The 22,937-nt window shown below is 37.9% G+C and overlaps 1 protein-coding gene across 6 annotated transcripts in view; it reads left to right on the forward strand.

Moving 5' to 3' along the window:
* The window catches only part of slc12a7b (solute carrier family 12 member 7b), a 56,022-nt gene that overhangs the window by 8,073 nt on the left and 25,012 nt on the right, over nt 1-22,937 (forward strand). For 4 of the 6 annotated variants that reach the window (XM_067485697.1, XM_067485698.1, XM_067485700.1 and 1 more), the window contains exon 2: nt 22,316-22,410. In XM_067485697.1, the coding sequence (XP_067341798.1) occupies nt 22,316-22,410 (95 nt within the window). Of the gene's footprint in view, nt 1-6,498; nt 6,909-15,494; nt 15,639-22,315; nt 22,411-22,937 lie in introns of those variants that run through there. The other 2 variants (XM_067485699.1, XM_067485702.1) reach the window with 2 other exon arrangements.

The raw sequence follows: 22,937 nt of genomic DNA on the forward strand, positions 1-22,937 counted from the left end.
TTCAGTGACATTGATGAGAAAATGCCTGTATTGTCCATATTTGATTATAAATTACTGCGTGCCTACATGAGCAAATCAATTTTAAATATATCTGCTTGTGACCACCTAGGTGGCCTGTGCCTAAAAATGGCCCTGGGAGCCTGTCAAGTGTCAGTTTCAAGTGTAAATACACAGCCATAACCTGAAGGCACGCAGGGACATGCAGGTCTCTCTTGTCTTACTATTCAAAAATTCTGACATTTTCCCCAAAGTTGCCAAATACTTGTTTTGACATCCCGTATTATCTGTGGTTAGAAGCAAAACTCTATCAATAAATTTACCTTTTGTTTATTCAGCATACAGTACTTTACTTTTTTGTGGCAGTTTTGGACCTTTTTTCATTACTTTAGTAACCATTTACTTTGCTTCCTCTGTTTTGTTTTTTACTCTACTGACAGAAATTAGCTTCTGGGTCTGAAACAGAGCTTCAGCTGTTGACACACTATGGTCAGCTTAATGTGTGTCCATTCCATAGTTGTGTCAATGGCCAGTGACAAGCTTAAAAAAAAAAAAAAAAAAATATATATATATATATAAAATTCCTGCAGTTAAATATTTTATTTCTATTTCAGAGTTTTATAATTTATTGAAGTAGCTTGTCAAAAAAAACTTCTCCTATTAGGGATAAAGCTTTTTCCCAGAGATATATATAACATTTAGGTGTATAAGATTTTAGGGAACTCCCTAAAATAGTATTATTATGCACAGTGTCAGATAATCAATGCCCAGGATGTACTGGGTATGGAAACACTAATGTAATCAACCTGAAATCCTGTTCTTACCTCTCCTAAGGCTCTGTACATAAAAGTGCAGCGAATGTTTATTTCAGGCACACAATGCATGTGGTCAGACTGATAACACTAACAGCTAAAATCCACTGCTACTGCGTAGACAGTGAACAGATGTTGGGAAAAACTACTTAACCAGTTTTTCCCCAGGAGGTTCTCTACAGTATATTTATTGTTTGAAGTCATGGGGTTTTCCAGCTCTTGGTCAGCAGTGTGTGAAAGGTTAAGTAAGATATTTACTGGGTCATTTGGGACATATTGTGTTTTGCATTGCAATAATCACAGCAAAGAAAAACAGTTGTATAGCAAAATAAAACCAAATTAGGTCTATGTAAGCACATTTTTGAAATCTGATCAGCAGCTGGTATAAGTTGTTGTGTTGACTAAACACTTAATGTTATGCCTTTAAAACACATGCATTGTGGATACTATGTTCACTTTGTATTGATGTAAAAGGTGTGGATTCATTTCTGGGACATTTTTTTTTATCATGCTGCAAAAGGCAATAACTGCAACAATTGCAACTTACTCCAGAATCAAATCATCACCTGTATGTGTTCAAGTTGTTATTGTTCACATTGGCTCTGTGTACAAAAGGCATTTATGTATGGTAGGAGTTTTTTTGGTGCTGGCGTTGGTGGATGTCAGATATCAGAAATGTTTTAGAGAAAATCATTGCGTGAGTATCATGTTCTGCTTGTCTCTAAATAAAAATCCAGTCCCCTGTTACATCCCTTACATGGCCGCGATTTAGTCAAAACCCACCAATGGGGCTGATACACAGGAAGCTACAGTGATTTTCAGCATCTCCTATCCCAGACTGAGTTGTCTGTCTGAAAAGCAACTTGTGTCTGTGTTTTGGTAATTACTTATTCACACGTCGATACAAACATGAGTGACAGGCAAGTGTGCTGTTACCTGAGATGTCTATGGTGCTATTGCCCATATGTGCAGGTCATTATCACCTTCATGTTGTCTTAAAACATGCTGAGTGTTTTTTACCTACTATACTTAACTCTTGACAGCTGACAGTGTCTAGTGGGACTTTCCATCATTTATCATCATCTCAGCTCTTTATTATATGCATTTTTTCCCAGGATTTAGCGTCCAACACAGACTAATAACAATGTCATGGAAATGTTGTAGAAAGGAAACACAAAAGTTCAGTCACCATTACAGAGTCAGACATTAGGAAAGTCTGAATATTGAGGCTGGCCTTGCTTCCATTTGGTTCAGTCAGGGCTTGTAAAAACAGATCTTTCCATTTGCAATTTTATGCCTAATTACATGTGTTAATACTGCAAGATGTGACAGGGGCAGTTTGGCAGATTGCAGTGCAACCTGTTGGTCTGCATTTCAACAAATCACAGCAAAGGTAATTTTGTTCAGATTTTCCCATAAAGTTGGTGTAACTGGTGTACTTCCAAATGTGGACAAATGGGGGCAACAGTGTGTCATTATTAGGTTTCATCTACTTCCTTCACCAAAAGCCTTTAGGGGCTAAAATACTAAAGTACTGCTATACTTCAGTAAAAATACTGAAACAAATGGCAAGGAAAATTACTCAGGTTAGATGCTCTATTTCTGCTTGTTATGTGATGTTGTGTAATTTTCTGCCTACACTTAAGTCAGTGTAGTACAGTAAACTATATCAATGCTGTCGTTTGTCTGACATCTGGCTTCTGTCAGTTAGAATCAAGCAACGCAGTTTAAAGAGCAGGAGGAAGTAACAGTGAGAAGGAAACGTGTGACCAACATTGTCACCCACACTCACATGAATGGATAAATGGAGCAAATTCTGGTTTTTTAGCCAACCATGATTTCTTTAAGATGCATATATTTAATATGTATTTATACTTTTACTGTATCTCACAGTTATGTAGCATCTGCTCTGTTTCAATAGTCTCACTGGGAAGCAGTCCTCCCTCATTCATCCCCTCCAGAGGGACCTACAGGCTGCTGGTAGGGATTTAGTGTGGCACTTAAGGCTCTCGGACAGAGCAGACTGGTGATGTTACCTTACTGCTTTGTTACCTTACTGCTGTCAGAATTTACAAGTACTTTGAACTATTGATTTGTCCCAGTCCTGGAAAACAATATACACTTAAATACTTATGATACTTATAATGCTGAGTCATTATTTATTTCTTGTAAAACAGCAAAACTACTGATATTTATTACTGTATAAAGCCATAATATTACACTTGTTTTTCTAAAAAACAAATGATGTAAAAAAGCAGATGTAAACAAACTGTTTGACATTTTAGTGCCATCCCAGTGTTGGGGCAGTGGGCACTTATTACACCCCTAAAAGAGATCGTGGTTCCCCCTGTGTGCCTTGTGTCTTTGGCATGGCTCCTCTTATCTTCCCTTTTATAATCAATATGCCTATTTTATGATGAGAAATTATTATTTCTAGGAAGATTAATTCCTGTGTGTGTACCGTATGCCTTGTATATTGCCCTTGCAGGTGATCTTTTTTTTCTGTTTGAAATCATTATAAACTGAACATATTTGGAATTTGTCTGGTTGGTCAGAAAAAACAAGGCATTTAAAAATGTCATGGCTTTGGGAAATTTAACAGGCAATTGTCATTGTTTCCTTACAATTTCTGACAATGGATAGATTCATTGAAAAAGTAAGCAGATTATGGTAACAATCATTCTTTGCATCCTTATTACATTTGGACTAAATTGTTGACCTGCAGGTTTTCCTCCAAACCTTTTGGAAACTGGGTCTTCCCAAATTAAAGCATTAACATTTTTTAACAATGCTCCAGCAAATTACCAATGAAATGACATCGTTGGGTTTACTCATCACAAACGTCCAACATTGATCAAACATTAAAACAACATCTTCACATCACATAGCCATGTTTTTCAGTGGGGATTCCTACCACAGTGTGTGTTGGACGATTGAACTTTCCCCCTGTAGAATAAACAAACTCTCTGATGGAAATAACTTATCTGATACATAATAACACTGAGTTAAGAGAAGGTGGCATTTAAATTCAAACTTCAAATAGTTAAAAATGTATCCAGCTGGAGAGATTAATACTTCCAACTAGGAGAGACATGCTAGTGCTCACCTACCAATAATGATTCATCATCTACAGATCGGGACTAAACAAACAAGAAACAAAAATGCACATTAAGTCAATTGCTAGCTTCCCGAGCTAGGTTTGATAGATGGATATGTTTGATAAGCTTTAAGTAAATTAAAAATTATGTTATGATGTAAGTATGTTTTGAGGAACTACTGCAGCTGTTGCATCATGATTCATAAATCTGATTCTGTGTAAGGTGGAGTGAGGGTTGCCACAGGTGACATCATGCCACCACCCTAAGAGCCGCCGCTGAAAGCTGCAAGAATCTTGTCATTTGTGTACAATATAGGAGCTAAAAAAATAACTTTTTGGTTAAGGTCTGAACAAAACCATAGTGGACAGTTTTAAACAATGTACATACAATTCTGCCCAAAATTAAACAGTGGGAACTGCTTATGTCACAGCATTTTAGCCCAGTTTTTTACTTTCCAATGTGACTTGTTGTGAAGTCTCATACAAAAGGCATTGTCCTCCAGGCATGCATGCACTGGCTGTCCATGTGAAGCAGTCTGACTGTCTGGCCACTTAATCAGTGCATGCCAGTTATATCACTCCTCATCCACTGGGCAAAGAGTGGATAAATGCCTTCTTTGTTACCTCAGCAGGACCATAATAACATACTGTAGTGATACTAGAGTGAGTTCTCATATCTCTGTATTGATTAGTACTCTCCTGCCCTCACATTCTAGAAATGGTAGATGGTTTAATGCAATAGGTACCATTCATATTCACTGAACCTTTGATTTGCATGTTGCCCAGGTCCAGCAAACACACCCACTTACTGGAATTTTCATTGAAACCTGACCTGCTGTCTCCATAAAATATTTCTGATATACTATACTGACAAACTGTACAGATGAAGCTTCTGTACTGTAATACAGTATGTGACAAAACTGATCTTTTCCTTTTATGACATTAGAACTTCTTGTATATAGTGTGTTTTTTTTCTCCAGTAAAAAACAGGATAAGTAAGTTTTAGGAAAGACAAAAGGACCAGAAACAACACAGTGGGTGGATATACTGTAAGGTTTTTATCTTAATGACTGGAGTTGTTCATATATTTAGGTTTTAGTTCCACAGAATTGTAACTGGAAGGCTTACATAATAAGATATTTTCCTAAAATCACTAGTGCCAGTCAGAGTTGTTCTTATTCTCATTCAGTATTTAAAAATGAACCTTGCTTAAGTCATAGTGATTAGAAAAAAGTAGTATTTTCCACTAGGTTTGTCATTCTGCCTGCCTGTCTCTGTCTTTTTCAGTCTTTTGCCTTCAGCTTCACCTTCTCCTCTTCATATATTCTGCAACCCCCGACCTTTCTGTGATCTGTATTGATCTTGCATGTCATCGTGCCGGGGAACTTATAGGGGTTGTCTAGCTCTCCAGATACTTAACAGCCAGATGAGGCTCCAAGGCTGCAGCATTAGTCAGTCTCTCCAGGATTTTGCAGGACCTTTATGTTATTGTCTTGCCTAAAATACCAGATTTTGTGCTAAAATTTAAAAAAAGAAGTTGTGATGCAGATGTTTTAAATTGTAATATTGTGCAGAATCCATGGTTAATTGGTTGAATTAATTGTTGCAGCTGCAACATTGCAAATTCCTGGCCAGAGTAATTAGTACTGGACATCTGGCTCTCACACTGTAGCTTTTTTATTCAGCAGTTTGTTTTTTGCATTTCCCAACATATTGGGGTGGTGGTTAATTTGGTTTGAGACCTACAACATCATATCATTTTCACTGCAGTTTTTACTCTGAGGAAATGACTTGTTTTTAAATTAGCAGTAAGCTCAGCTAATGGATTTGAACAGAAGCAGAAATACACTACTATTGCTGAATAACGGTTATAAACAACATACACAGCTGCACAAAATACTGTGGGAAGGGAGAACAGTGAATAAGCAATAACAAGAAAGGTTTGGTAAAGAAATTGTCTTTCACTGTTTAGTAAAGGACAACAAATAATAAAAATGGTATTCTTCCTACCAACCACGTTCCCCATGCTGAACAAATATTAGCCTCAAAACCCGTGTTTTCAGGCTTTGAATCAGCCAGCATTGTATTTTTTAAGTTCCTCTAAGAGATAAGAGCATGGGAACAGTGATTCACTTATGTTTTTTTATTATTGCCATGTCAGGTTCCCATCCCCCACTTTAAATGTTTTTGCAGTAATTTTGATAACGAGATGTATGTGTATTTATTGAGGTGTTCATAAAGTGGCCCCGTATACATCTTTAAATCAGCCTTCCCCACTGACTATACACAGGGGCTCAAATAACACAGCATAGGAAGTGAGGAAATATATATGTGTGTATTTGTGTGTGTGAAAATTTCCTTCATTCTTCCTCTTCTGTTTGAACAAAGGCAGACGTTGCCGGCTTTTGTTGTGTTTGAGACAGAAAGACATTCCTGGGCAGAACTTTAACCTTGGGCACACAGAGAGCAGTATATATGCTCTCACACACTCATGACCATGTCATATTGTGCTAGTGTGTGTTAATGTGTACAGCCTCCATTGGGCAGGGCAGTCTTGGTCTTCCTTATTTGGATAGTTGGTGCAGTGAGGGGGGGTTGGGGTCACATGGGTGTACAGCAGAATCCTAGCAATAGGAACAAAAACTCAGAAGTTAGACCTGATGTCTGCCCAGGAGAGTTAAGCACACGCAGGACGGTAGGTCAGAACAAAAAAGCAAACAGCTGAGACCTAGAGCAAAGACGAAAGTGAGTGAAGAATAGCGGAGTGACAGCTGTTGGACGGAGGAAGGGAGAAAGAGAGAGGAACAGCAGAACAGAAAGATAGAGCGTGAAGAAAAGTGTGACAAACAGGAGACGCTAAGGGGAAGCACATGGTGTAAAAATGCCCACCAACTTCACTGTGGTCCCGGTAAAGGACAGTACGAGAGAGGCAGAAGATGGGAATGAAGATGATGATGTGGATGACAACAACGTGCTGAATGATGAAGAGGTGGACTCGGCAGGTCAGATCAGTTATTAGATTAGAGATAATCACGGCAGACATATCCAGTCTGTTTACCTTTTAAAAGAACACATGTTTACTTTTCTGCTGAGACAGTAAGGAGTTCTGGAACTTTCTAGACTGTGCTTACATTATCCAGTGCAAACTGATAATTTGGCTTAATTGCACTAGTTACTGTTGCCTATATTTTTCTGAAAAACTTTATGGGTGATGTGTGGGTGGATAATGTGTAAGGAAAACAGGAAATTTTAGGGAAGGCTTGCTTGTTTTCCAGCAGCTGCATGAGATGAGGGTTCCCCTCTCATGCTACTGCCACTCAGGGGAGTACATTAATTTTTGTTTCATGCCAATAATTCCCCTTTGGCCCAATCTTTCCCGTTTCCCATAATCCATCTCCACACCACTGGTTGGCTTTTTTTTAAAAACCTTTCTGTTCTGTTCTATTTTTTACTTTTTCTTTTGCCACGTTTTCTATTGCCGTCCTAGCAAACTTAGGAGTAACACACTCTCTAATTTGGACACCCGCAGCCCATCTCTCTGCACTGACTACTAGTGACATGCAACTTTCAACGTGACTCACCCTCTCTAGACCCGTCGTGAACTTTAGTGTGTGGAAGACAGAACCTTTACACAATGCTTTGGCTAAGGAACTATATGCTGTGAAGTATTCCCATTTACAGTAAATCCCATTGGATGAAGAATAAATAAATACAGTAATTGTGGTTTGTGTCAACCTAATCACCCTGTCTGAAGGCACACAGCACAGGCAGAGGGACTTTTTAATTTTTTTTAGAACTTTAGTCATGAAGAGGTCATGGAGTGCATATTTAACAAACTCCTACAACACTCCACGTTTTTCCGGACTGTTGGTGAAGTTGCTGCTTTTATAGCCCTTCACATGGCACATTTAGCAAATCAGCTGCCAGTATTTAATTTCTGCTGTGGAGCAGCAATTACAACTGCGCGTTGGCAAGTGTTAAGATACAGTGGGAGAGAGAATAGCAATTTATTATAATAATTATTCTGGACATCATACTGTGGCATGTATTGGTTTGGTATTCACATTGTGGTGCATATGCAATGGTTTCTCTCTGACAAAGGCTGTAGTAAAACAAAAGAGAGCAGGGGATGATAGTCACAAAGACCATGCAGTGAATCTTAAGCCACATGATTATGTGATACAGATTGTCTTCTAGAAGCTTCAAGACCACACACTCTTATTTTCTTTCCACTGATGCTGTTTAACATGAGTAGTTACACAATGCTACTAGTAATCTACTCTAGAATCAAGCTTATCTTTACCAGAGGATACAAACTGTACCCCATGTGTATGATTTAATCTTTAATCTTTCTGACTTGGTGAAAACTTAATGTCTACAAAATGGCCAAATGATAAGACAGGCTGGGTAGAATGGGAAGAGAGAGGAGAGTGTTTGAAGCTGTCAGTTTTGTGTAATTTACTGGGGTTGGTCCTAAATGCATAAATAATGGCTCAAGAGCATGTTGTGTACTGTAGAAAGGCCTGAGTCAAATGGCAGTCACTGTTATTGATTATCCTCCTGGCTCGCTTCCTGTTGGCTGAGTTGGGGGAGGTGAGACCCCACCCTCTGTTTGTTACAGTCTGTGCTGATTTCCAGTTGTTCTCATTCACACCGACTCCCCTCTTTTTCCTGCTTTTTTTCATGTTCTTTATTTCCCATTGCTTATTTCCTCCTGATATTGACATTGACAATGCAGTGTAACCTTTGACATCAAGCAGATGAAATCTGTCTCTTTTTAGGTTGAATCCACATTTTCTACATTACAGTTTGTCACTGGAAGAAAGAGGTTTAAGCTTAGTCTTTAAAAGTGAGAGATAGAAATTGTTTTATTGCTCACAAATCAGCCCCACCAATGCAAACTTAAACAAATGTCACCTCAGGCTTCCTAGCCTGAACCCTGTCACCTGTCGTCTGAACTCCCTTACACAATTATAATGCAAGTCACTAACATGTACAAACACACATGGGTGGCTTGTGGCGGGCAGGGTTTTTGGCCAGCATGTCCCCCTCTGGCTTCTTTAGAAGAAGAAGACTGTAATTGAAAGTTAGAAAGTGTTACACCTTGAAGTTCAACCCTCATATTAAGCAGTGTGTTGGAACTCAGCTGCACTTTAAACAAATACAGCTCATTTCAGCTTCGATGAACAAATGTAAAATTGCCTTGTGCGCTGTAGGTAATGAAAATAATAATTCTACCAGACTCAAACAAATAAAGCTGGGTAACAATAAATCCACAACTTTCAGAATAGGAAGAAATAAAGCTCATTTGCAATTTATATACTCATGTGCGTTATTAATCAGCAAAGTTAATGCATGAGAAGTGGTTTAGAATACTTAAGTCTGCTGGACAGGACACACAGAACACAATGTTCCAGATGGTCATGAACATCTCTGTGGGAGTAGGTGGGGTGGGATGGTCAGTGAGCAGAAGCGTACATAATGATCAGAAATTTTGTGGGAGGGGACTAATGCAGCATTGAAAAAAACAGTGCTGTGCAGATGTCCAGCATAACCTCCCCACAGCTGAATGTAAGGCCTTTGGCTATATGTTAATGTCTCAGATCATCGTGGAACCAGCCACAATGTCAGCTTTGGGAAGTGGTTGGTTGTTAATGTCTAATTTATGACTTGTTGCTATAGCTATGCAAACCTCATTCAGTGTGTTTAAGCTGAAACTATACAGGTGATATAACCACACTGCTGCCTCTGTGTGTTAGTCCGTTAGCCCATCTGTCCCAGCCATGTGTTTCCTGTTTATTTCGCAGCCAGGTCTGGTTCTGTTTAAAGCTGCTGTCCATACTTTGTTTTACCTTGTGTACTCTGTAACCTCTTATGCTTTTCTGTGTTCCCCTTATTGTTAGCCATATTTTATAAGCAGCAAATTTAAAAGGCTTTTCCGCCATCTGTGATATTAGCATAACAGCTGTCTTGTGTGGTGGTTGGAATTACTTTTTTCATACAATAGTTTCTCATTTTCTAGGTGAGTAACATATGCTCATTACTGAATGCTTTGAGGACCTCTAACAATATTATCTTTGCCACATTTGGTCTAATACAAATGGTTAACCTAGTAACCTCTTTAACATGTCACCCTTTCGTGAAATATGGTACAAATCAACATTCATTCAACAACAGGAATTTAGAGAAATATTTTGTTTTTCAACATCTCAGATTTTTTTGTTAATCAGCTGAGCAATTAATCATGCTATCCTTTAATCTTTAACATGGTTGGTGTTGCAATGATTACTTAAAATAAATATTACATTCTGTTGATTAGCTCTTTATCAATCAGTTAATGTAGTTTATAATTAATCAGTTATTGAAAAAATATATTTATTTTTGTTGATTAATCAACACATAGTTTTGGCTCCAAAACGTATCAGAAGACAGTTTACATTCACATTTAGTCATGTAGCAGATGCTTTTATCCAAAGCATCTTACAAGTGAGGTACAAGGCAGCAAAAATCTAAGTCAAGGAGAAAACATCAAAGCAAAGTCTTATCAGAAAAGTGTTCACATTTCATGAGATGCAAGTGCAAGAAAGAGCAGAAAGGAAGTTTTTTTGTTTTTTTTAATAGATTTAAGTGCATAGGAAGATGCAGAAAAGTTCTTTTCTCAGCAGTTTTTTGAATAATGGGGGTGAGTCTGCTCAGTGTGCAGAGTTTAGTAGTTAGTTCCACCATCGTGGGATCATTGAGCTAAAAAGCTTTGCTTGGTGTCTTCTGTGTGGTGCTGGGACCACAAGTTTATCTCTTTGTCTTTTGCAAAGGATTGAATCTTTGTACACGTACTGTTTCTGTGCATTCCATTAGCCGGCCAAACCATAAAATTAGTAATGGATGAAATAAGGCAAACACCCAAAGGGGAACAAAATTGCGAGGGATTCAGGGAGGGCTCCTTTATTGGTTGAACAGAACGACCCATGATTAAAAAACTTTATTCTGTTCTGGCTGAGTACGTCCTGTTCTAACATAAATTTTAAATAGGAAATAAGCTCTGAGTTTCTTATCCAAATGTGGCTCATCACTTCATTAGGAAAAAGGTCAACTTGAACATGATATCAACAGCTAAATAATTAATCACAAGATAAAAGAGAGATGGTTTATTAGATGCTGTTTATTTTTTTATTTTAAAAACCGTTTGAGAGGTTGGGGCCTCACTGTTTATACCACTACAGTATCCTGTCCTCATTGAATTGGTTTCAGTCATCTCCAGATGGTAGCATGATTCTAGCTCAGTAGGGTCACAGCTAAAAGATGCAGGCAGTGGTCTTAATCCGGCATAAGGCTAATGCCCTTTCAGACCTTTAGGTAGTTTGGAAACCAGCCTGACCCTGCAATGTTGCTTAACATTCATTGCATATTTGTATTGGCCACATTACTAAGTTCTGCTTTTTCCACCTGTCATTGTCTGTAATGTCAGTAGTTGTACCCCTATACGTGGATCATGCAAATATTATTTAAAATAGATCCAAACTAATCCATGGAAATTGTATCATACATTTTTCTCTGTCCATGGTGTGTCTTTGTTTTTGAAGGTAAATTAGATGATTAGGTTAAAGAGAAAATTCACCCTGAGAATACGAATAACTTCAAATAATTTACTATGTCAAGCTAATTCTTATATTCACATTTCTTCTTAATACATAAAAACATTATATTAGTCAAGTGGACTTCCCTAGATGCTGTAATCTGCTGATGGCTATGTGTTGTAAGTAAAAGAGAAATTAATGTAGTAAAAGTAGAGAAGGTGGAGGGGGCATTATAAGTGTAGGAATGTAGGGAGTGAATCAATGCGATGAAACATTATATAGAGGTTCATTAACCATAACTATAACATATATTTTCCCTACTGCTCATTGGATGGTTTGGTCTCACAGTCCCACCTACTGTGACTTCTGCTAGCGATTTCCCTCTGAGTGATCTCCTCCCCCCCAGTTCTCTGCTCTCAATGTGGTGTCTATGATAAACCCTCAGCCAGTAAGAACACACATTTTTGTGGCTTTCTCTATCTTTTCACTGTCAACTGTAGTGTGTGCGAGGCCCTTAGGGTTCACATGACTTTCACTAACAAAACAAAAACTCCTGGACTTCCTTTTCAAATTTCTCTTTACAGTGAGCTTTTATTCCCCTAAACTCTTCCACTCATAGAGATCTTATACGTCAGTGTTGGAACTTGTTGACTGGAAAAATAATTTATCAACAATTTATCATTATAAATTCTGCCCATTGTGGAGGAACATTACTGATTTATGTCACAACACACAGTGACACAGTCTGGTTAGAACCAAGCTTAATTTAATAGCATTAAAGTGTTCCCACTATTAGATGTGGTCACCAACAACATCTGTAGCTCTTTTACTCTCCACTACTAAGTTCTGTATTCCACCAGGGCCATTGATGTGCATACATTTCTGTTATTGAATTTGATGCACACACATGCACATGCATACCATACAGAGCAGTGGTTTTAGACATTAAGCAGCAGTTACAATGTAGCACACTAAGTATTGATTTGCTTTAATGTTATGTGTTTTAATAAATCTTCCCTGAATTACTGTGAAATCTTTGTTTCTCCACTAATTGTTTACCAGCTCTATGATCAGTGAGAAACCAAGAACTATTTAATGTAAGATATTATGATCTCTTACTAGATCAAAATATATTAATGGATCCACAAAGTCCTCATTTAACCAGCTCAAACTGAGTTTGAAGAGACAACTCTTCTGCATAGTCTATGTGGTTGATGTTCAATCTGCACTACCTTAGAACTGACTGTTCTGTAGCTGACCTCTAAACTCACTGTATGATACAGTGTTGTTTTTTAAAGGAAATAATTTAAATATAGAACATTCATGCTTACACTAAAAGTACTGCAATAGTGAGCAGATGAAGCTCCTTCTTCACTGATCTTAAGGCCTCCAATGTCCTATTAAACCTACTCATACTATACTCCATGAACCAGAATTTGTAAGACCACCACGTGGTTGCTCACATCCCACTACTTTTCTCTGGCTACATTTAAAGTGGATGGACTGTGAGTTATTAAATAATTCTTAGAGATAGGTCTGCTGTGAGTCAGGATATGATCCATGAGTTGAATCTGCCAAATTCAGCTACAGTTCATAGTAAAGAGAGATGTTTGAATGCACACAGTTTATCTCAAATTGCTAGATAGTGACACCGTCTGGAGAAAGATGGATCTACCTTGTTAATGTGGTGTCTCTGTAGGGAAATCTCATTTAAACTTTTCCTCAGAAACAAAAACTGTACTTGTACTTTCACTATACTTGTGATGATATCTGATTTTGCATTTTAAAGTACATAAGAATGTTTACTATATACTTCAGGTTGTACAGTATATACTGTAAAGTTACATAACTATTGTGTACCAGCTACTACATTTTCAGTGGTTTCTTTTGCAGTCATATTTGTAATTATTTGTAAATAATAAAAGAAATGAAAACACAAATTTTTATACATACATTATTAAAAATCGAAAAACTAAAAAAAATAATATAAAAATATAGAAATTTTGTCTAAAAAACATAACGGTAAGATATCATTCCAACACATGAGTGCGTTTGTGTATATTGTAATGTAACCCTTGTTTCTGTTCTTTCTTTCTCTTCTTTGCTGAGTGTTGCATAATAGACAGTGTTTTTAACTTGAAGGGTATGAAGGCTTAGGACATCATTAAATACAACATACACACAGAGAGACAAACAAAACTACATCATCAGTTATCTGACACCAAGCGCAGCCTGATACTAATAATCCTTCCTACTTTCATAGACCCTCTATAAGCCCTGCCTTACCACATCTGTCAATTTAGTGTTGCTGGCAGTGGATGTTCTGTTTTATCCTCAGAGTGACCCGCCCAGCTTTCATGTAGTGACAGTTGGGTGGAGACTACTTGTGGAAAGTTTCTTTTTCCTTTCTTTTTTACTATCCAGACTTTCTCTGTGTCCTGTATATAAAACCAACGTGATGAGCCTACTGTGCCTGACAGACATTATGTTTCAGGCTTTTGAAAGATGCTCACCTGAAAACATAGGCGGCCACCGGCCAGAAGTGTGCAGCGCTGCAGTTTTATCATATCGTCAAAGCAGTATTGTCATCAAGTCTGGAACCGCTACATGACTTCTGTGTTTTATAAAAAGTTCAGGATTAGTCTAATCTGGTTAAGAGATTAGTGTCTACTTCACAATGTCTTAGACGGACAGATTAATGGGAAGGCAAGACAAAGGTAGAGAGCAGAGTACTATGAAAGATATGTAGTTGTGGGGCTGAAGCACACAGTGGCAGGTCTCTAATTCAACTTTGCCAACACCGGTGATGCTCAATCTGATACCACCATTGATCCTGTGTATATTTTTTTGTTGCTTGATGGTAATCATAAAATTTCAGCAAGAATATTTAAATGTTTACATTTTTATTCCAGTAGTAGTAATTTATGATGATATAAATAAAAGCAGAGAACTTAAAAGCCCAGTGTTCCTACACATATATAGGGCATATGCGCTTTGGGGAGGTTTACTGTATTGATGTTAAAACAGCAATGTCTGCTAACATTAAAACATCTTTATAGGACGCATTCACTGATTTTGAACTTTTGACTATCAAAATATCTGTCTACTTCTAGCAGGAAAATGCCTCCAGATGACATCACTTGGAGGAACCTTTAGTTCAGATTATGTCAGAAAGCAAGAAAAAAGTCACCCTTTAAATCTTTATTAAAAATAGGCTTAAAATTGCATGGCTCCAGAAAGGCATCATGTAAATCCCTGTCTGTCAGGTAGCTTAGATGTGCTGTCCTTCGTGCTTGTGTTTTGCTGATTGATTGGCATATTGTACCTATGTCACCCTGGAGGTCAGATTGTAAATGAATCTGCTCACTGGGGCAGCACCTGCAGTTCAGAATAATGAACAGGTATTGATTAAAAATGATATACAGCACAGCTTTCACTTTGGAAGGCATGTGCTGTCCATCGTCTCAGCACCACAAGTTCACAAATGTGCTTTTATGTTAAACAAATGTAATTTTTACTTTTGCTTTTGGTTCTTTCATTTTTTTTTTGCTGTGTATCTTGCTGCCTTGTATCTCCTGTTTGTCCTACACGTATGGACATCCATCCATCTGTCCTTCTTTCTGCTACTACACTTTCATAAAGCTTTACAGTCTGTACTACTGCCTTTTGCTTCCCTCACTTTCTCTGCTCCTGCCCCTTTGTGTGTGTGTGTGTGTGTGTGTGTGTGTGTGTGTGTGTGTTTTAAAACATGCAGGCTTGTGTGTAAGGAGCAGGGATCAGAAATTCAGGGTGAGGGAAGGGAGTTGTGTATGTGTGTGTTTGTGTGTGCAGGTCTGTCGGTGGGAGGGTCAGGGTGCTCTATGATGCATGGCTGATGTCACTGACTTTGTCGTCACAGGCGTCTTTACACACACACACACTTACACACACACACTCTCAAGCACCCACACACACTGTCATAGAAATAGCTGATCCTCACACTGTCCACACTGCACAGGCAGCATTCCTGATTTCTGCACCTCTATAGCAATATCTGTATACTTTGGGCTCCCATTACTGGAGTTCCCTGGCGACCACTACTACGACCCCCTCCCTTCCAACCCCCCTTTCCAGCGCTGCTCCTCAGAATGGAGCAGAGGGGAGGCTCTCGACGAAGGGGTAAGCTTCACTTAAAGAACTTCAGTTGCCACTATCTAAACTAAACTATATATTAGCAATTAAACTGTGACTAAAATAAGCATATTTAGTTACGTTTAGTGTGTATATTCTGATTTCTAGCTGTGTTTTTATACAGGTTTATGTGTTTATGTACAGTTTTATTGATGATCTTTCTTTATCGCACCTGGATTAGAGCTAGTTGTTTGTCTTGTGTAATGATTCTCCTCAGGATGAATTGTTCCACCAAAACCTGAACTGGCCTTAAAGTACGAGTTGTGTTGCTAGATTTATTTTGAATTGTGTAAGTGAATGAGAAGTATTAATCAGCAAAGAGCTTTGCAGTTCTTTTAGTATTACATTAACATAGTAACGTTAAAGTTGCTTTCAATGTCATTCTTAAACTAAAGCAGCTGATTTTTGATTTGTAATGTCTACACTTGGAGTGTTTCCTCCTTCTCCTTTGTTGCCTTTTGATTGATGCAATGAGTCTTGATCTAAGTCCGGCAGTGTTAGGCAGCTTATAGCATCGTCACAGCATTCAGCTTAGTGGTTATAAATAGGATGCACGGTCATTTATCACCACAGTGACTAGGGAGGCTAACCCAACCAGTACTGCATCCTAAGTGCACCTATACCTGCCGGTGAGCAGAGCACTGATGTAGTCTGACCTTAGCCCAAACTTTTCCACCGCTTCTTCAGCCATGGAACTACTACAAACTACTGTTGTGTCTCCTAACCACCTTGTACGGTGCAGTGTGCTGTAGTAGAATCAGGGACGCCCACTCCCTTATGTAACATCATTGACTGTGATTGAAACAAAATGCTACTTAAATACCAGATGTTTAAATCTATTATACTGAGTCTAGTCTAACAATACTTCATAAAGTAAGTTACACTTACATATATACAGTATCTCTGTGTACCTATTTCATCAAGCCTAACTAATGACGTAGAATTCATTCTGTTCTTATAAAACATGCAACATCTGGTACTAATACAGTTGATATACTTTGAATAATATATGAAACAAGGTCGGTTGAATAACCTAAATGAGTACTTTTTTAACACATTATATATATGCATGGAATTAAACTGAAATGTTTTCATGTAACTACTTTGAGCTTTGAGCTTGAGCATATAGCTTCTAGCAATGTCACCTTTTTAGCGGTCACCTAGTACACTGTAGACTTCCATACACTTAAAAGCTGTGATAAACAGTTCAGTTTTTGGCAACCTGATAAATGTAGCTGTTGGGTTTCTGTGACTCCTAATAGAAATACCTGGCTTATTAGCATGTATTATTGTACACTACCTTTCCTGAAAATATGAAGAGCAGTCAGAGTAAACACTTAAATGAATTAGCCAACCACAAAGGCTTTTTAGAGCTGCATAGGTAGGACATAATCCTCAGTGGATTTATTTTACAAGTTACTGTACCTGAAGCAGGTACTGTAAGGTCTTGTGTGAATCATCACTATATTCACACTATGTTCACACCAATAGGAAACGAAATATTCACAGGGATTCAGTGATTTGCATGTGTTTAGCCTTGGTTGACTTCTCATCGCTGAATTTTATATTTTGACATAGGATATTTGAAAACAATGAAGGAGAATGTGCCCACTCCTGACCCCTGTCAGGACCTAGCTATGCAAGAAATTTGCAAATCATAACTGTAGGCTTTGTTTGGCCCAGCCCCTGATTGTTGGATTACCCTTACTGACCAAAATTATTTTGTGTGCTTTGGAAATAATAGAACTCACGAAGACGACAGACACAATAGAGGCATCTACAGAAAGAAAAATACTTGTTCAGTGCAGATATAATTCAGTAAATAATGAGTTGTCTGAATTCAGACAAAATTCAGAATCAGGTTAACTGCTTCAGTGTGGTTTTAGGATTTCATGTGAATTCAACCCCAGCAGTGGTTTGAGTGATGGAAGTTTTAAAGAGTTCACTTCCATCTATTATAAATAGATTTCAAAGAACACACATTATGGAGCACAAATAGCAGACACTTCTTTCTCATGTGATTCATTTATCTAGAGACCTTACTAGGTATTAAAAACTGAACATAGTTTTTATCAATTAAGAGTTCTATCAGATCAAAAACTTTAAACACAATCTTCTACTTTCTTTCACTTTCTCCTGCAGACCAGGTGCACATTTTCCAACATTTACATATTATTCTTTCTGAACCCATTTATATGTGCAGTGCACCTACAGCATTTCTCAGTACACGTGAGAACAGCTGATGTTACAACTTTGAGCAGCCTGTAGTATGTAAATGGTCGTTATAACTGAGCTGGGTTCCTCAGGGAGCTGCAGTGGACAGAGTTGTAGAAGAGATTTTGGCCCATAATGATCTAAAACTTTTTCCAATTCCAACCCAAAGGGAGGAATGGCTTCCTTCTTTTGAAGCTTCAATTGGCTCAGTTCTTTATGTGTTGATGAGGTTAAAGCAAGTGGACAAACCGAGTTTGGTCAGTTATTTTTGACCACTGTGTTATAATAATGATATAATATAATAATTATAATCACCTGATGTTTTGAAGGTCCAATTAGTGAAACAATGCGGTCCCACTGGACTCATGTTTGGACATAAATACAAATGTCCATGAGGCTGAGTGAATTAGTCAAATGTAAATGTCAACATGTGTAATGTGCACAGAGGCTAACATCTGTTAACTAGGTCAGAGTCACTGCTACTGTATATGAATCTGGACCATGTCCCACAGGACCATTGGCTACAGCAAACCAGAACACACTCAGACATACACACATGTTAACAGTTACAAACCAACAGTCAGGATTAAATGTAGACAGACTGACAGACATGAATAGACAGACCCTCTTCATCTTCATCCAGTGCATTCCACTGTGCTTTTGTGCCTGTGCGCTTTCTTTATTGTGCAGCCTACAAAAGTATTTGCCTGCAGTAATTGCAGTATTTGGTCTACTGGAAGGAGTTGTGGTAGCTGGCACCTTTGTCCACTTTGAAATGGTTATGTCCAAGTGCAGTTAAAAGTCAAGGAGAAGGTGGGACAAAATTTGTTGCCCTCAGCTATTTAAAAGGATTTTACTGTAAACTTAAAGGACAGGAAATCTCAGCCATGATGAAGCAAAAACGAAGCAGAGAAAAATATACTGTTAAAGCACAATTCCACTAAAATGTTTTCTATGCTGTTGATCGCATAAAAATAACTGCAAAACCAGACAAGGTCTGCTCATGATTCAGTGGGTTTTCTCCAGCTGACGAGGTTACTTTAAATTTCCTGTAAGTGTGAACATGAATGGTGTAGCCTGCCTCTCACCCAGTGAAAGCTGGGATAGGCACCAGCAACCCTGTGACCCTTAACAGAATAAGAGGTTAAATGGGTGGATGGATGTTTTGTAAAGCTTAAAAAAGTAAAAAGCTTTTTCTTGTTCTTCCTTTAGCAACTTATATAAATTTCTTTGTTAAAATAATTTAACTTACATTGAACAACATCAATATTCCACTAAATATTTTCCTAACTGCATTGTGTTGGTTTTATTTTGGTTTTGGTTTTTTAGCAACTGTAATACAGCCATTCTATCTTAGGTTATTTCCATCGGTTGTGATCGCTTCCTGACTGACGTCTAAAGCACCTTACTCACAGGCATATTTAAAGAAGCGGAAACTACACCTTATTTAGAAACAGTGCTGCCAGTTTTAGCCTGTAGGTGGGACCCCAAGAGGATTTAGTCCGTGTCATTTAAGACAATGATCACCTGTGATGTGCGGCATCTACAGGGCTAATCAATAACATCCTCAGAGTACCAAGCAGAATGGTCATTATCTTAAATTAATTCCGCATCATTCCAGCTTATAGAAACTCTGTGCCCTCAGCTAATATGTTCTGTTCTTGCACTCAGACTGAGTTTTAAAGAGCTACACAGTACAAGGACATACTGACTTTCTCTGTGATTACCAGTGGCTAAGCCACACTGCAAGCCTCTTATTCCCTCTGCAGCTGGAACAAACAGTGAAAGTTACCCATGACATCCTCTCTGCAGTCACAGTTCACAATACACGTCCTCGATGAATGGAGACTACCAGGCAAAGAGCTGTGGTTGTGATAACTCAACAGTGTCAGGGGGTTGAAATTGAACCCTAAAATTCTGCTGTCTTGCTGTGAATATTTGGTTGTTTTGTTGCTGTCATGATGTGTTGCTTTGGTGAATAATGGGGACCAAATAGGTAAAGTTTCTAAATGATTTCTTTGGGCTGTCATAAACATAAACCAACCAGATAATGTTTGTAAAATTGAGATCAAGGAGTGTTGATACTTCAGATTCTAATTTAAGTTAATAAACAGCGGCACATATGGGATAAAGGGCATTTAACACTGCACATTACTTAACAATGAAAACTAATCTCAGTGTTAAAGTGATAAAGAGCAGCTGATGAAGTTGAGTTGTCAAGAACTCTTCTATGCCTCAGGCGTACTAGGTTGAGTTTGAAAAGAAATTTAGAGGTAACTTAAACATCTGGTCACTTATTTCTTTCAACCTGTCCGTTTTGGAGTTATTATTCTGTGATGCGATCAGTGCGGAGATGGAGGCTGTTTCTCTCTAAATGGCTGCAGGAGTCACTGCATTGCGGCAGCTCCAATTTGCTGTATCTAGAAGAGGGAATTGTTGTCTGTTTGATTTTCTGCCTTCGTTATCCTTGTGTTAGGTCTTTGTGGCTCATGTATGGATTTCTTGTTCCTCAGTCTAAGACATTCACAATCACCAGCTTTTTGTGTATTTTTACTTTTATGCTTTTTGAACCCCTTTTTTATTGATTTGATGTTTTTTGTATTGGCTGCTATTTATAGTATTTTATAATCAATGAAACACAATGAAACATTTGTGCCTGTTTGTTTTGCAAATAGTTTTACCAACAGAATTTTATTACTACCCATGTTGCACGGCAGAACGGCTTCTACTGCACTTTTCAGTCTGTGACATAGCTTAAGACAACGGTAGCCTGGATTTATTTGATTCTTACTCTTCTTGAACCCTCTGAAAAACTATTAAATCCGATTTTAGAAAACAAAACTAAATAAAATGATTTAACCTCAAGCTTAGATTGGTCCATGTTCCGGAAATCTGAACAAATTAATTTGTTATGTATTTGTTATTATTTGTTCACAGCAGCATCACAGTTATTTGTATATCTGAGTCTACCTTTGCTTACAGGAACCATGACATCACATTTCACACACAAGACATGTCACTATTTACACTTGGACATGTTTTCCTCATGTAGAGCCACCTAGGCTCTAAGCTTTTTCTTCACAACCAGTTTGCTCAGTGTATCGTAGTGTACTTAACAGCCATAATGCTGTTCGCAGCTACTGTAGGTGCTATAACATCCTTTGTGAAGACTGCTTTATTGCTGTGTGCAGCATGGTACAGTTGCTGAAAGCATTTCATTTAACGTTTATTCTTATCTATTTATTTATTTTTTGAACGTGAGAAGTAACAAAATCATATTGTATGCATGCATTTATGTGTCTTAAAAATCAAATTTTGCTTTACCACAAAGTTAAGTCTTTTTGTTCTGCTCACAAGCAATACATTTTCTGTGCTCCACATTTCTTGAAAGGTTGGCATAAAGGTGGGGGTTCTAAAGTTTGTTTAAAGGTACCTACATTTTCAGTAAACTGGATGAAGGCCAAAAGATGGTAAACCCTTCTTAAAGTGGTAGAAAATGCATCATTTTGTTTAAATCATTTCAGTGGATCATAAGCAGGATAAATGTATATTTGGAATAATCTCTTTACATAATCATAAAAGAAGTGTTTTTTTCCAGGAGATATATTTCTTAGCACACTCCACGTCTTGTTTTTTTTTTTTTTTTTTTTTTGTTGAAGTGTAAATTATTAGTCCGCATTATTAGAAACTCTCATCATTATTGTTTATTAACAGGTTATATATAAAACACAGATACACGTGAGCTGAGACTCCAATGTGACTCTGGGGCATTTGAAAAACAGAAAGCACTTCTAGCTTGACTGAGTTTGGAGTTCAGGAATTCATCCTGCCACACTGACCAACACTGACCATTACCACATACTGTATATGCTAAGCACTGTAGGACATCTTACAAAATACTGCTGTAAGCACTGATGTGCTGTATTTTTCAGAATGAACAGCTTGTGAATTGCTTTGTATGTATATTGCAGGCTGACTATGCTAAAAATGTAATTTTCTTCATTTAGTGATAAATGATAAGATCGAAATGCCTGGACTGGGTTAAAATACTGTGATTGTGACATCTCTAATACAAAACTTACAAGCATATGCTTCATAAGTGGTGTGAACAGATCCTGCAAACCTAAAACTATTACTTCTTACAAATATGTATGACTGTATTTTTTGCATGATGTCCAGGAATTTGTGATGTTGCAATCACAACAATTACTTCAACGAGTCCGCTGTTAATTCTGTGCAGCCATGCAATTTAAAACATGATACAGACATGTTCTTAGAAAAGCTGTTGTGAAATCAGTCATTTTAGGCTGCAAAAAACACAAAAAAGCACAGTGAAATCCTGGACAGACTATATTTGTGAGCCACTACCCTGCTTTCTCTTTAGTTACATGACATGGTGAAACTACACTGCATTTAATCCAACAAACAACACCTGTTTTGTGTTTCCACAGGTGATGGTGTCCCAAAGGAAAACAGTCCCTTTATCAACAACACAGAAAATGACAAAGGCAACAGCTATGATGGCACCAACATGGCTCTCTTTGAGGTAACCATTTAACAGTTTTCTGCATCATTAATGTGACATTGCTCTTATACACAGGGCAGTGAGATGTTTTACATAACATTGAGGCATAGCTGTGGGATTCATTTTGGCAGAATGTTATAAGACGTGAAGGAGAAACCCTACACTGCAGAACAAAAGCTGCAAATATATTGGTACCCTTTTCATTTTTCAGAAATCTTTCACTGCAAGTCGCTCAAGCTTTAATTAGACCAATGAAGCCCAAAGTATTCAATAATGCACAGTTGGCTAAAACGTCATGGTAAACTGTGGTGAGCCAAATAAATAGTACAGAAGGAGGTGACAGGTGAATTGACAATGTTCTGTTAACTCAACAATGTGCCAGTCAAAGGGTTTATTTGCCATAAAAAAACAGTGTATTTGTTGAGGTTAACTCAGCTGACCCTTGGCTACTAGGTACTTTCTTCTGCCATTTGGCAGACTTTCCTGCTATGTGGTCACTGGCCTTTGTATAGAATCAATTAGGCACTGCAGCTTCGCTTTTTACCACT

The sequence above is a fragment of the Channa argus genome, chromosome 19, assembly GCF_033026475.1.
Source record: "Channa argus isolate prfri chromosome 19, Channa argus male v1.0, whole genome shotgun sequence".
NCBI lineage: Eukaryota > Metazoa > Chordata > Actinopteri > Anabantiformes > Channidae > Channa > Channa argus.